Source organism: Armigeres subalbatus, chromosome 2 (assembly GCF_024139115.2).
Source record: "Armigeres subalbatus isolate Guangzhou_Male chromosome 2, GZ_Asu_2, whole genome shotgun sequence".
In the NCBI taxonomy this organism is placed as follows: Eukaryota; Metazoa; Arthropoda; class Insecta; order Diptera; family Culicidae; genus Armigeres; species Armigeres subalbatus.
The window spans coordinates 439947179-439963059 of record NC_085140.1 but is presented as its reverse complement, the minus strand read 5'-3'; the positions used below and the strand labels follow the sequence as shown (position 1 = coordinate 439963059).

General features: G+C 41.8%; 1 protein-coding gene across 1 annotated transcript; it reads right to left on the bottom strand.

Annotated features, from left to right (window-relative positions):
- Nucleotides 1-4691: 4691 nt before the first annotated feature.
- Nucleotides 4692-13294, bottom strand: LOC134213656 (serine/threonine-protein phosphatase 6 regulatory ankyrin repeat subunit B-like). Its single transcript, XM_062692908.1, has one exon. The coding sequence runs from the start codon at nt 13271-13273 to the stop codon at nt 7757-7759; it is 5517 nt and encodes a 1838-aa protein (XP_062548892.1). The 5' UTR covers nt 13274-13294; the 3' UTR covers nt 4692-7756.
- Between the last annotated feature and the right edge of the window lie 2587 nt (nt 13295-15881).

The window sequence follows — 15881 nt, the reverse complement described above, 5'->3', positions numbered from 1 at the left end:
CAACTTCCAAGTTCATTGAAATCGAATTCTTTGTGGTGGGAAGGTCCATCTTTTCTTCGACAGAATGACTATATCCCTGAGACTCAAGTTTCGATTCCCGAATGCGAATTACCTGATATAAAGACATCGTCGTTAGTTGCTGTTTCCGTATTGAATGTTGACAGTTTGCCACTTTTCAATAGGTTTAGTTCGTTTCGAAAGTTGCAACGCGTTCTCGCATACGTCCAAAGATTCATTCGTAATTGTCGAACAAGGGATTCTAGTTCTCGTTCAGTCAGCAACTATCCTACGGTCACTGAGCTAAGGTCAGCTTTGCATACTTTAGTGATAATCATTCAACACGAAGAATTACTTGACGAAATCCAACGTGTTGAAAATCAAGAGCCCTGCAAGATTATTGGCACTCTCGGGCCGTTCCTTCAAGATGGAGCCTTGCGGGTCGGGGGAAGAATCCAAAAATCGCGATTACCTATGCATACGAAGCATCAATATATTCTGCCAAAACATCGTCTCACTGATCTCATCGTTCAAGCATACCATGAGGAAAATCTACATATTGGTCCGAATGGGCTGCTATCTGCAGTTCGACAAAGGTTTTGGATTCTTGGTTCTCGATCAGTCGTACGTAAGATAACAAATCGATGCGTTAAATGTTTCCGGGTTAAACCAAAGGGCGTTGTGCAATATATGGGAAGTCTACCGAAGTATCGAATTACACCCGCAGCGCCATTCGAGGTAACAGGTGTCGATTATGCCGGGCCATTCTCAATCAAACAAGGATCCAGAAAACCAGTATTTGTGAAAGCCTACATTGCCCTGTTTGTTTGTATGGTGACAAAATCCATTCACCTTGAACTTGTGTCGGATATGACATCTGCAGCGTTCATTGCAGCCTTACATAGATTTATTGGACGGCGGGGTTTAGTGCGCGAGCTCCATTCTGATAATGGGAGTAATTTTCGAGGCGCAAAGTCGGAGTTACACGATCTCTTTACACTCTTTCGCAATGGAATTGCTATAAATGATATCGAAGCTTTTTGTCACACTAGGGAAATTGAATGGCATTTTATTCCCCCTGAAGCCCCAGAATTTGGTGGGTTGTGGGAAGCTTCTGTCAAAAGCACCAAGTTTCACCTCAAACGAATTTTAAAGGGAGTGACGTTGACATTCGAAGAATTTTCCACCCTTCTTGTACAAACCGAAGCCATTTTAAATTCCAGGCCTCTCTATTCGCTCTCAACAGACCCTTCGGACGAAGAAGTGATCACTCCGGCCCATTTTTTGATTGGGCGACCTTTAAATGCCGTTCCCGAACCATCATATGAAGGCCTTAGTAAAAACAGACTCTCCCGGTTCCAACATATCCAACAAATGCGAGAGCATTTTTGGAAGGCTTGGGTTCGTGATTATGTATCGAGTCTTCAAGTAAGAGGAAAAAATCGCATTCGCTACCCAAATGTTCGTTCCGGAATGATTATTTTACTGCACGATAAGAACTTACCACCCCAAAATTGGAAATTAGGAAAAATCCTTTCTGTGTATCCCGGGGAAGATGATCTTGTTCGAGCTGTTGATGTAAAGGTAGGGGATCTGATTTTCCGTCGACCCATAACAAAATTATCGATTTTGCCTATTGAAGACAATTTGCCTCCAACTAGTAATTTACATGCATCAACTTCCGAATCTCAATCCAGTTGCCCGCGGGAGTATGTTCGCGAAAGCGAAGATTCAATGGTTTTGGCAACACTTCACAAATCCACCTGAGCGAAACCGGTAATTCATCGAAATACACAAAAGTACGCAGCCAGTGGAATTTTCCACTTCCAGTGAACTCTCAATATTATTAACCGCTATTGTATCCATGTAAAAAATGTTCGACCAATCAGAAAAGAGATGATGCAATCGCATCCGGGGAAAGGGTATATAAGAACGTGTCATTTTGTCATTCTGTGTCAGTTTGTTTGGTACGATTATACTGTACAAAAGTGAAACCGCGAGTTTAATTACGAATCCGAAAATTTCATCGTACAGCCGCTGATGTGATCAGCGCATTCCTACAGTGTCCTATTGTTGCTGCCAAGCCGGCGTCTTCAGATTCGATGTCCAACTGCGATTCTCCCTGCAACTGTTCCTGCCCGCTCTTGCTAATGCTTTCGTCGTCACCGAATTGCTCGCTGCTTGCCTAAAGTAGGATAGAGGCGAGCCGTGTCTTTTTCAAGGCAAATACATAGGAAGCAGACGATGCAGAGTGACGATTGCATCGCAAGCTAGAGTTGGTTTAAGTAGATTAGGAGGAATTCGGCGGGTTTAGCGCCGTCAATCTCGTCAGTGGCGTCATCGTCGTACAGCGTTGTACTGGTCCTTCATCAATGTTGGCATTGGGCCAACAGTCATCAACAATGTTCGGTACCGACGACCGCCGCGGTACGACCTAGAGCGACTGAAGCAACCTGATGTCGCCACTGCATACGCGCAGCATCTCGAGGCAGCGTTTCCGGAAAAGGGTGAGCTCGATGGGGCCCCTCTTGAGGACTGCTGGAATACAGTCAAAGCAGCCATTAACGACGCAGCGGAGAACAACGTCGGGTATATGGGTCGAAGTCTACGGAACGATTGGTTCGACGAAGAGTGCAGACAGATTCTGGAGGAGAAGGACGCAGCGCGGGCGGTCGCGCTGCAGCAAGGTACCCGGCAGAACGTGGAACGTTATAGACGGACGCGGAGACAGCAGACCCGCCTTTTTCAGGAGAAGAAACGCCGCCTGGAAGAAGCGGAGTGCGAGGAGATGGAACAGCTGTGCCGTTCTCAAGATACACGCAAGTTCTATCAGAAGCTCAACGCATCCCGCAAAGGCTTCGTGCCGCGAGCCGAAATGTGCCGGGATAAGGATGGGAGCATCTTGCCGGACGAACGTGTGGTGATCGAAAGGTGGAAGCAGCACTACGAGGAACATTTGAATGGCAGGCAGAGAGAGTACAGGCAGTGAAAGTCAAGGCAGCAGAGGAGATGACTACGTCAGTTCAGCGGACGATGGAAGCCAACCAGCCCCCACCTTGAGGGAAGTTAAGGATGCCATTCAACAGCTAAAGACCAATAAAGCAGCTGGTAAGGATGGTATCGAAGCTGAGCTCATCAAGATGGGCCCGGAAAAGCTGGCAACTTGCCTGCACAAACTGATAGTCAGAATCTGGGAAACCGAACAGCTACCGGAGGAGTGGAAGGAAGGGGTTATATGCCCCATCTACAAGAAAGGCGACAAACTGGAGTGTGAGAACTTTCGAGCGATCACCATCCTTAATGCCGCCTACAAAGTGATATCCCAGATCATCTTCCGTCGTCTGTCACCATTAGTGAACGAGTTCATGGGAAGTTATCAAGCCGGCTTCGTTGACGGCCGCTCGACAACGGACCAGATCTTTACTGTACGGCAAATCCTTCAAAAATGCCGTGAATACCAGGTCCCAACGCACCATCTGTTCGTTGATTTCAAGGCGGCATACGACAGTATAGACCGCGTAGAGCTATGCAAAATTATGGACAAGAACAGCTTCCCTGGGAAGCTTACCAGACTGATCAAAGCAACGGTGGATGGTGTGCAAAACTGTGTGAAGATTTCGGGCGAACACTCCAGTTCGTTCGAATCGCGCCGGGGACTAAGACAAGGTGATGGACTTTCGTGCCTGTTGTACAACATTGCGCTAGAAAGTGTCATGCGGAGAGCCGGGTGTAACAGCCGGGGTACGATTTTCAACAGATCCATCCAATTTATTTGCTTCGCGGATGACATGGACATTGTCGGCCGAACATTTGCAAAGGTGGCAGAACTGTACACCCGCCTGAAACGTGAAGCAACAAAAGTTGAACTGGTGGTGAATGCGTCAATGACAAAGTACATGCTTGTGGGCGGAACCGAGCGCGACAGGGTCCGCCTGGGAAGCAGTGTTACGATAGACGGGGATATCTTCGAGGAGGTCGAGGAATTCGTCTACCTCGGATCCTTGCTAACGGCTGACAACAACGTTAGTCGTGAAATACGAAGGCGCATCATCTGTGGAAGTCGGGCCTACTACGGGCTCCAGAAGAAACTGCGGTCGAAAAAGATTCGCCACCGCACCAAATGTGTCATGTGCAAGACGCTTATAAGACCGGTTGTCCTCTACGGACATGAAACATGGACAATGCTCGAGGAGGACTTGCAAGCACTCGGAGTATTCGAGAGACGGGTGCTTAGGACCATCTTTGGCGGTGTGCAAGAAGACGGTGTTTGGCGGCGAAGAATGAACCATGTGCTCGCCCAACTCTACGGCGAACCCAGTATCCAGAAGGTAGCTAAAGCCGGAAGGGTACGATGGGCAGGACATGTTGCAAGAATGCCGGACAGCAACCCTGCAAATATGGTGTTCGCTTCCGATCCGGCAGGTACGAGACGGCGTGGAGCGCAGCGAGCGAGATGGGCAGACCAGGTGCAAAACGACTTGGCGAGCGTGGGGCGTATCCGAGGATGGAGAGATGCGGCCTCGAACCGTGCATTGTGGCGTCAAATTGTTGATTCAGTGTTATCTGTTTAGATGTTAACTAAATAAATGAAATGAAATGAATGAGAGACTATTCCTTTTTCTTTTGGTGGCTGCTACAATAAGGTATATTCGGACTCATACAATATAAAAATATAACCATACACGTTTTGCCATTTTTCACACAAATTTATTTTATTGAATCTCTTTACCTACACTATGAATAGAGTTATTATATTTTTAAACTTTCGACCTAATCAGTCAAATCTATAGTGATTCTTTTTTGATGCATACTTCAGTTTCTCTCAGGATTACATAGCACAAGGCAACTGACGATCAATATGAATAATTTCACCTGGATGTTGTATAAACAGGAGTTTAAATTTTTTTTTCGAGGATCTCCTTCTTCTTCTTCGATGGGTCTACATTCCAATTAGAACTTGAATTGCTTTTCAGCTAGTATTCTATTCGCATTCCCTAAGTTATTAATTGAAAGCTTTCTATACCCACCATTGCGTGAGTATGTAACTTGTGCGGCAAGCACCATAGATACACTTTGCCCAGGAAGTCAAGAATGTTCCCCACCCGAAAACATTATTGACCGGAACAAGAATTGAACTCGCCTTCTCCGGATTGGCGATCCTACGCATTAGCTCGCAAGGCTAACTGGAGACCCCGAATTCTGAATTCTAAGGATTTCGTTCGAATTTTTCAGTATTTTTTTTTCTTTTTTTTACAATCTCTTGTACATTTGTGTACATTTTTAATTTCCTCGAGTGGTCTTCTTTGCCGTGAAGTTTTTAATATGAGGTATTTTTTTATTTGAATTAATATGGTTTGAAAATAGTACAAATTAAAAATGTTTCAAATGTCATTTAGCACGTGGCTCTATTGGTTCTGTTGTATATATTCAGTTGATACCTAACGTTTGAATTGAGTTTTTTTTTCAATTTATCAGTAAAGCATTCATTTTTAATTTTGATATGAAAATTTGTTTTCAAATTTCAAAGGGAACTACTTAACCATTACTTGATCGATTACCAATTTTGACGATTATTTCATTATTTAAACATTAACCTGGAGGAAGGAACAATCAATGACCGGTGACCGCAGTCAAAGGTCGTTGGACCCTCAGACTGATTCCGGATGTGTCCAACTGGGTCGATAGAAAACATGGTCAGGTCAACTTCCACCTAACGCAGGTGTTGTCTGAACATGGTTGCTTTAAAAAAATCCTACACAGGTTTGGCTCCGCAAATTCTGCGGAGTGTTCGAATGTGTGGGTGAGGAGGTAGAGTCGGCAGAGCATGTGATGTTCCGTCGAGAGGATGTGCCGGGAGGAAGTTATATGGAATGCGATGAACACAGCATCTCAACAGATTATGTCGAAACTGCAGCGGTGGTGGCGTCTTGAACAAAACCAACGAATGCAGTAAGGGCACCTGTGATGCAGTGAACACTTTGCTCACCCCGACAACCAACATGTCTCGGGTGGGCTGCGGGGACCTCAGTATGTAGATTAGACTGGCCCAGATTAGTATGGGGAGAAAAAATGTTGTCGAATTCCACGGGGCACCCCCCAGAATTGTGTCTTTGGGTGAGAACATCAATCTCTGAAAATTTCAGCTCAATCGCTTGTTGCATAAGCTGGCGCATTTGATTCGAAGTTTGTATGGGGATTTCAGCCAAAATGTATAGGAAAATACACCTCCGTCACTTATTCGATCTGGAAATTGGTGCTGATTGCTCGATTGACCTCAGAATTGCAAAAACGGCAGTTGGTATGCTACAGAACAATTTCACAGAACATTGCATGATGATTAAATGAATTTTTATATAGTTTTCGGCTAATTTATTAGGAGCTGATTTCTGTATTTTTGGATTTTTTTATCGAATCGCATCAGCCAAAACCTATATAAAAGTTCATTTAATCATCATACAATGTTCTGTGAAATTGTTCTGTAGCATACCAACTGCCGTTTTTGCAATTTTGAGGTCAATCGAGCAATCAGAACCAATTTCCAGATCGAATGAGTGACGGAGGTGTATTTTCCTATACATTTTGGCTGAAATCCCCATACAAACTTCAAATCAAATGCGCCAGCTTATGCAACAAGCGATTGAGCTGAAATTTTCAGAGATTGATTTTCTCACCCAAAGACACAATCCTGGGGGGTGCCCCGTGGAATTACACAACTTTTTGTTTCCTGGGCCAGTCTAATGTAGATATAGAGGCCATTGCGGTTCATGCGCGGTGGTTTGTTGTCGGGGTGCTCGTGAGATTATGATACGGACCGCTAGGTTACTATCATAGCTTGCGATCGACGGGTGGTGAGGTTACCACCCTTGAAGGCGATGTTGTGTGTATTAGCGTCAAGTGCGTTAACATAGGCGTGGGTGTTCTCAATAGTCCCCCCCTGATGTATTGCCTTATTGCGGGCCGGGGGTACGGACTGGCGAAAGGGTTTTGGTTTTAGTGGGTCGGGTAAGAGTTCCATGACATACCCATCCCCACACTACCTGAGTTACCTCCTCAGGTGTCTGGTTGCAGATTTCCGTTTACCCTTGCTCAAGAAAAAAAATCCAGCAAATGACAAAAAATCACCACACGTTTAAATGGGCCACTCATATTAATGCGGTAACGCACGAACTGAGCAGCTTGCCAGCGCGACTTGTGTTGGGTTGAATGCTAAATGGAATGGTTGGTGTTGGGATGATTTTTTGGCTGCCTTACAGTCGCACTCACGACGGCGGCGATGATATTGACCGGAGAATATGCTGAGATCCATGTTTTTCACTGCATTGACTTTGACATATTTCAACACTGCAAAGTGCAAACGGATACAGTTTCCCGTCGTCAGGGCTTGCGCGTTGACATTCCACAAATCGCAAGGAGGTACGTTTGCTTAAATTGGTGTGGACTATGACAAAGGTCAGGACCAGCAGCTCGTGTACGTTGCTTTGTCACGTGTAAGCTCACTACAAGGGCTTTACTTGACAAACTCCACTAATTCCTTCATCTTTCATCATAACAAAGGCAGCAACACTCCCAAAATGAAAGACCTCCGAGATGAGATGCGACGTTTGGAAAACCATAGGCTAGTGATGATCCGTGATGAACTTATCACATTTCTGGGAAATTCCGATCACTCAGCGGTTTTGATGAGTCTGAACGTTCAGAGCCTCAACGCACATTCGAAAGGCGTGTCCATTGATCCGATTGGGTTGCACCTTTTAGTTTTTTATCGTTCGTTCAAAGTGCTCAAAACATCCATCCTTCCGTTTGCGTCAGCGACTTGCATTGCTGTTAAGCCATTTTTGTCCGATAATTCGATGTTTGCACCTTTGTCAATCAACAAAAGCACTGCATCATTGTGACCTTCTTGAGCGGCATTGTGCAGATGCGTCCAACCATTTCCAGGATGTGCATTGATGTTTGCCTTTTTATCGGTCAAAGTTCTCAAAACATCCACCCTTCCGTTTGCGTCAGCGACTTGCATTGCTGTTAAGCCATTTTTATCCGATAATTCGATGTTTGCGCCTTTGTCAATCAACAAAAGCACTGCATCATTGTGACCTTCTTGAGCGGCATAGTGCAGAGGCGTCAAACCATATTTATTTTGTGCATTTATGTTTGCATTTTTATCGATCAAAGTGCTCAAAACATCCATTCTTCCCTTTGAGGCAGCGATATGCATTGCTGTTGAGCCATTTTGATCCGATATTTCGATGTTTGCACCTTTGTCAATCAGCAAAAGCACTGCATCACTGTAACCTTCTTGAGCGGCATAGTGCAGAGGCGTCAAACCATTTCCAGGATGTGCATTGATGTTTGCCTTTTTATCGATCAAAGTGCTCAAAACATCCACTCTTCCGTTTGAGGCAGCTGCATGCATTGCAGTTGAGCCATTTTGATCCGAGAATTCGATGTTTGCACCTTTGTCAATCAGCAAAAGCACTGCATCACTGTGACCTTCTTGAGCGGCATAGTGCAGAGGCGTCAAACCATATTTATTTTGTGCATTTATGTTTGCATTTTTATCGATCAAAGTGCTCAAAACATCCATTCTTCCCTTTGAGGCAGCGATATGCATTGCTGTTGAACCATTTTGATCCGATATTTCGATGTCTGCACCATTGTCAATCAGCAAAAGCACTGCATCACTATGACCTTCTTGAGCAGCATAGTGCAGAGGCGTCAAACCATTTTCATTTTGTACATTTATGTTTGCATTTTTATCGATCAAAGTGCTCAAAACATCCATTCTTCCCTTTGAGGCAGCGATATGCATTGCTGTTGAACCATTTTGATCCGATATTTCGATGTTTGCACCTTTGTCAATCAACAAAAGCACTGCATCACTGTGACCTTCTTGAGCGGCATTGTGCAGAGGCGTCCAACCATTTCCAGGATGTGCATTGATGTTTGCCTTTTTATCGATCAAAGTGCTCAAAACATCCACTCTTCCGTTTGACGCAGCGATATGCATTGCTGTTGAGCCATTTTGATCCGATATTTCGATGTTTGCACCATTGTCAATCAACAAAAGCACTGCATCATTGTGACCTTCTTGAGCGGCATAGTGCAGAGGCGTCAAACCATATTTATTTTGTGCATTTATGTTTGCATTTTTATCGATCAAAATGCTCAAAACATCCACTCTTCCCTTTGAGGCAGCGATATGCATTGCTGTTGAGCCATTTTGATCCGATATTTCGATGTCTGCACCATTGTCAATCAGCAAAAGCACTGCATCCCTGTGACCTTCTTGAGCGGCATTATGCAGAGGCGTCCAACCATTTCCAGGGTGTGCATTGATGTTTGCTTTTTTATCGATCAAAGTCCTCAAAACATCCACTCTTCCGTTTGAGGCAGCGATATGCATTGCTGTTGAGCCATTTTTATCCGATATTTCGATGTTGGCACCATTGTCAATCAACAAAAGCACTGCATCATTGTGACCTTCTTGAGCGGCATAGTGCAGAGGCGTCAAACCATATTTATTTTGTGCATTTATGTTTGCATTTTTATCGATCAAAGTGCTCAAAACATCAATTCTTCCCTTTGAGGCAGCGATATGCATTGCTGTTGAGCCATTTTGATCCGATATTTCGATGTTTGCACCTTTGTCAATCAGCAAAAGCACTGCATCATTGTGACCTTCTTGAGCGGCATAGTGCAGAGGCGTCAAACCATTTTCAGGATGTGCATTGATGTTTGCCTTTTTATCGATCAAAGTGCTCAAAACATCCACTCTTCCGTTTGAGGCAGCCGCATGCATTGCAGTTGAGCCATTTTGATCCGATAATTCGATGTTTGCACCTTTGTCAATCAGCAAAAGCACTGCATCACTGTGACCTTCTTGAGCGGCATAGTGCAGAGGCGTCAAACCATATTTATTTTGTGCATTTATGTTTGCATTTTTATCGATCAAAGTGCTCAAAACATCCATTCTTCCCTTTGAGGCAGCGATATGCATTGCTGTTGAGCCATTTTGATCCGATATTTCGATGTTTGCACCTTTGTCAATCAACAAAAGCACTGCATCATTGTGACCTTCTTGAGCGGCATTGTGCAGAGGCGTCCAACCATTTCCAGGATGTGCATTGATGTTTGCCTTTTTATTGATCAAAGTGCTCAAAACATCCACCCTTCCGTTTGCGTCAGCGACTTGCATTGCTGTTAAGCCATTTTTATTCGATAATTCGATGTCTGCACCATTGTCAATCAACAAAAGCACTGCATCACTATGACCTTCTTGAGCGGCATAGTGCAGAGGCGTCAAACCATTTTCATTTTGTACATTTATGTTTGCATTTTTATCGATCAAAGTGCTCAAAACATCCATTCTTCCCTTTGAGGCAGCGATATGCATTGCTGTTGAACCATTTTGATCCGATATTTCGATGTTTGCACCTTTGTCAATCAACAAAAGCACTGCATCATTGTGACCTTCTTGAGCGGCATTGTGCAGAGGCGTCCAACCATTTCCAGGATGTGCATTAATGTTTGCCTTTTTATCGATCAAAGTGCTCAAAACATCCACTCTTCCGTTTGACGCAGCGAGATGCATTGCTGTTGAACCATTTTGATCCGATATTTCGATGTTTGCACCATTGTCAATCAACAAAAGCACTGCATCATTGTGACCTTCTTGAGCGGCATAGTGCAGAGGCGTCAAACCATATTTATTTTGTGCATTTATGTTTGCATTTTTATCGATCAAAATGCTCAAAACATCCACTCTTCCCTTTGAGGCAGCGATATGCATTGCTGTTGAGCCATTTTGATCCGATATTTCGATGTCTGCACCATTGTCAATCAACAAAAGCACTGCATCCCTGTGACCTTCTTGAGCGGCATTATGCAGAGGCGTCCAACCATTTCCAGGGTGTGCATTGATGTTTGCTTTTTTATCGATCAAAGTCCTCAAAACATCCACTCTTCCGTTTGAGGCAGCGATATGCATTGCTGTTGAGCCATTTTGATCCGATATTTCGATGTTGGCACCATTGTCAATCAACAAAAGCACTGCATCATTGTGACCTTCTTGAGCGGCATAGTGCAGAGGCGTCAAACCATATTTATTTTGTGCATTTATGTTTGCATTTTTATCGATCAAAGTGCTCAAAACATCCACTCTTCCCTTTGACGCAGCGATATGCATTGCTGTTGAGCCATTTTGATCCGATATTTCGATGTTGGCACCATTGTCAATCAACAAAAGCACTGCATCACTGTGACCTTCTTGAGCGGCATTATGCAGAGGCGTCCAACCATTTCCAGGGTGTGCATTGATGTTTGCCTTTTTATCGATCAAAGTCCTCAATACATCCACTCTTCCGTTTGAGGCAGCTGCATGCATTGCTGTTGAGCCCTTTTTGTCCGATAACTCGATGACTGCACCTTTTTCAATCAACAAATCCACTGCATCGTTGTGACCTTTTTGAGCGGCATAGTGCAGAGGCGTCCAACCATATTCATTTTGTACATTTATGTTTGCCTTTTTATCGATCAAAATTTTCAAAACATCTACTCCTCCGTTTGAGGCAGCGATATGCATTGCTGTTGTGCCATTTTTCTCCGATAGCTTGATGTCTGCATTTTTGTCGATCAACAAAACTATTGCTTCTTTGTCATCTTTTTGGACGGCATAGTGCAGAGGCGTCCAACCATAATCATTTTGTGCATTTATTTCTGCATTTTTATCTATCAAAGTTCTCAAAACATCCACTCTTCCGTTTGAAGCAGCGAAATGCATTGCTGTTGAGCCATCTTTGTTCGATAGCTTGATGTCTGCACCTTTGTCGATTATCAAACAAACTATTTCGTTTTGACCGTTTCTAGCGGCATAGAGCAAAGGGTACCAACCTTTTTGATCTTGTACATTTGGTTCGGCTCCTTTTGATAATAACAGCTCAACAACTCCTTTGTATCCGTTCTCAGCTGCAATACAGATTGGTGGATTATCATTTAGTGGTTCATTGACATCGAACGTGTAATCATTTATGAGAAGGGAGCAAATTTCTAAACTTCCGTTTCTAGTCGCCACATGCAGCATTTTATCGTATCCTTCAAAATTCTTTGGTAGTTTTTCATTTTTTTCGAGGAATGTTTTGAGCAATTCTATACAACTGCACTCACACGCAAAGAATGCTATTGGATTACATTCTCCGAAAACTACTTCAAGACAATTTGAAAACGATTTTTTTTTGTCTTCACCGTTTTTGTTGAAAATTTGTACAAAATAATTTTCAATCATCATCATGGTAAATTGTTTTATGCTTTCGTGTTGCCGAAATATATCTGACAAGAGGGTCTTGTAGTCGTAGAGATGGTCAAATAAATATTTGGCTATCAGAAATTCTGCATAAGTTTGGTGAGTAAATTCAATATCTTTGTCAACAATTTCAATAAGTATTGATTTCTCAGAAGTTTTTAGACACTTTTGCCGGAAATTAGCCAAACTTTCTTGTTTTCCTGGATTTCTGAAAAGGTCATCCAATTCCTTTACGTCAAGTGTTTTCATTGCCAACAATGAATGTTGGTCAAAGCTGCCTAGGACACATGAGTCATATAAAGATCTGATTTCACTCAATTCTGTAACTGTTGCTGTCGTTCTAAAAACCGTGTTAAAGAACATTTCATAAATTTTTACTTGATCAAATTGATTTCGTTCAAGTTCGTCCAATTCATTTCTCTGATCCTGTTCATTTTTGACGCAGACATCTTTGAATCTGTCTTTGAAAGCCACTGCCAAGATTTTGTCCGCAAGCGGAATAACGACTTCAATTTTGCCAAGCAATCTTGAAGAATATTCGTTAAACAGGTTTTCATGATCGTCGGACACATTCCAGATTCTTTTTATGATAAGTTTTCGATTTTCATCTCCCAATGGAAGTATTGATAACGTAACTGGTTTAACATTAACTGTGTTGAAAGTTTCTGTCAGAATCTGCTCAATGTGTTTCCTTCCGCTGATTATTAATCGTAAGCTCTCCGATTTTAGAAGAGCTTTGAACAGGTTACAGATTACATCCCTGTTGACCTCGTGGATTTCATCAAACCCGTCAAAAAATATCGTGATTGGTTCAGTTTCCATTGGCTTGTTAATGGCATCCAGAATACGTTTGAAGTTGCTAGGAGACAAAACTGGAGTGAGTATATTCAGCACATTATCTAACGCTTCTTCCTTTAATGATTTTTGTATTTTATCCAAATGAATTAAGAACACCGTTCCCTTGCCAAGATTCTGCATTTTGAGAGCGACGAAATGTAGAAACATTAAGTGATGAACTTTGTACCATCTTAAAAATCACTTTAATAAAGATATAAAAAAAAAAAAAAAAAAAAATGTAGAAACATCGTTTTGCCCATTCCTGGGTCAGCTGTCAAAAGAAAGCATTGATAGCTCTTCAGCTCGTCGTTCAAAACGTCTCCCAGTTGATGATCAATAATTTCCTTATATTTAATATCCGATGAATTTGAGCATTCAGTTTCGCCAATATTTATTTCATATGCTTCGAATGACTGACCACTTACGGTTCCAATTTCTGCATCTGACCTCTGCGAAGAATCCGGAGAGGTATACATAATTTGTCTGTTTTCGTACTGTTCATGTGACTCTAATTCCGGATATACTATTCTAAAGTCATCTTGTAACTGCGTTTGGAAAACATCACGCAATTTCTCATTTAAAACTTTTTTTACATTTTTTTTTGTCCCTTTTGATGCTGCCTTAAAGCTTTTTTCGAATGTTTTGAAAGCTCGCTCTCCGTCACCGTCTCTCAAGTTTCCAAATACGTCAGTTCTCATCCAGGGTTTCATGGATAAGTAGAGTTCATCAATCACGTACGAGTACAAATTATGTGGTTGACTGTGCAACAGGATGAATCGCTCGAAAAATGATTTTATTTCTGATTTTTTAGTGAAAAGTGGCCATTGTCTTACTTCAGAAATACGTTCATCTAATATTCGATTTTTCATAAAGCGTGGTTTAGAGAAGTCAATGTTGTCTTTCTTCAATTGTTTGTAAAGTTCATTGGGTTCTTTGAAAGTTTTCAAAAATGTAATCTCATAAGCAGGTTGCAGAATATCTTTAAGGCCGACTTGATAATCGACCAGCACATCGTCTACGGCGCCTGTCTTGAAAAACTCCGTGAGAGAGTTCTTTAGCCGATTCACGCCATCGTCAGAGGAAGGCAGAGTTTTAAATAATGGTCTTTGTGGCTTAATTACCATATTCATATCGATAGAATACGTATTCAACAACTCATAGAATAGACTGACGCTTTCATTCCCATTTCGATTATCAGAATTTGGGGCAAACTTTATTGTTTCATCATCAGTTTTTATAAAAATTTCCTGCAAAGGAGTTTGATATCTTAGCAAAAGCTTATCAACAACACCATTTTTGCATAAATTTTGAACAGCATGTATGAGTGGAACAATATTACGGTCAACGAGTGGAAAATTTTGAATTTTCGTTTTTTTTACCTTAGGTAGCATGAGCGGTAAAGTAATCTGAACTTTTCTCAAACTTCCCAAATCATTTTCCAACAGCTGACACAGAACGATGTTCGTATTTGATTTGAATCTTACTTTATTACCTTCTTCGTTTTTCTCAAGGATTTTATTCATTGCCTCTTTATGTTCTTTCAGCATATCAGCAACCTTTCCTGTTTTGAATAGATCCTCAAGTGCTTTCTTCAAATCTTCAAATTGCTTGGATTCCGACGGAAAGCTGTTTCCATCAAAAAGAACTTCGTTCGTACTAACCAAAATTTCCTCCAATTTTTTATTTTCAAACTGATCTTCCAATGCTTTACATAGTCTATTGTGGGCAATGAATGTTTTACTGAACTTCAGCACACCTTTTTTCTCCGTCTTTTTTAAGACCTTATAAAGCACCGATTTATATTTTATTAAGATTGGATCCACCTCCCCGGTATCGAACAGCTTTTTCAGTGCGTCTATAAATAACTCGAATTCGGTTTCTTCGGTGGGAATGTTTTTTTCTTTCGAGTCTTTTCCATCCAATAATATATTTTCTGAATCTTTTGCTTCACGGCCGTCTATTTTTCCCATCACCTCTTCTAAACGTCTGCATAATTTACTATAAGCTATTAAAGATGTAGTAAACTTAAAACTATTTTCAGATTTTTCAATAATTGACGACATTTCTGATTTGTATTTTTTCAGTACATAATCAACAGTTCCATCATTAAAAAAACGCGTTATGGCTTTAGTGACTGAATCAAACTCCGTGCCTTCCTCTGGAAAATTCTTATTTAGAAACATCTCTTCTGGTGTAACCTCACCTTCACATATTTTTGATAGTTCGTAAGGTTCGTAGAAGGATTTGGCAAAACCACATGTTTCAGCTAAAATGTTTTTCAGAACAAGTTTATCCTTTTTTAGTGTATCAGTAATAGTTCCTGCTTTAAATGCTTCTACGATAATGTTCACTAGCTGTTCAAACTCATCATCATTCTCGGGAATAGTTTTGACCGTTGAATCGTGATTATCGAAGAACGCCTCTTTGAGAAAAATACCATTTTTATTTAATTCCCCTAATTGTTCCTCCAATCGCTTGCACAAAATATTAGATCTGATGAAAGATTCTCGAAATTTATATTTATCATCCCCAGATTTTTCCAGCACTTGACACAGTGGAATTTTATAATGTTTCAAGATATCTTTCACAGCTCCTTTCCGAAAAAGCTCTAACAAAGCCTCTACGAGAGTTTCTAATTCCATCCCTCCTTCAGGCAAACTTTTGTGATTGTCAATTGTCTCTTCAAGAAACATCTCGTCTGGTTTAACTTCCATGCCTTTCAATGATTTTAATTCGCGTTCCAAATTAT

Excerpts from the sequence above, each read along its gene's own strand:
- LOC134213656 (XM_062692908.1), bottom strand. The coding sequence starts at position 13,273 with ATGCAGAATCTTGGCAAGGGAACGGTGTTCTTAATTCATTTGGATAAA.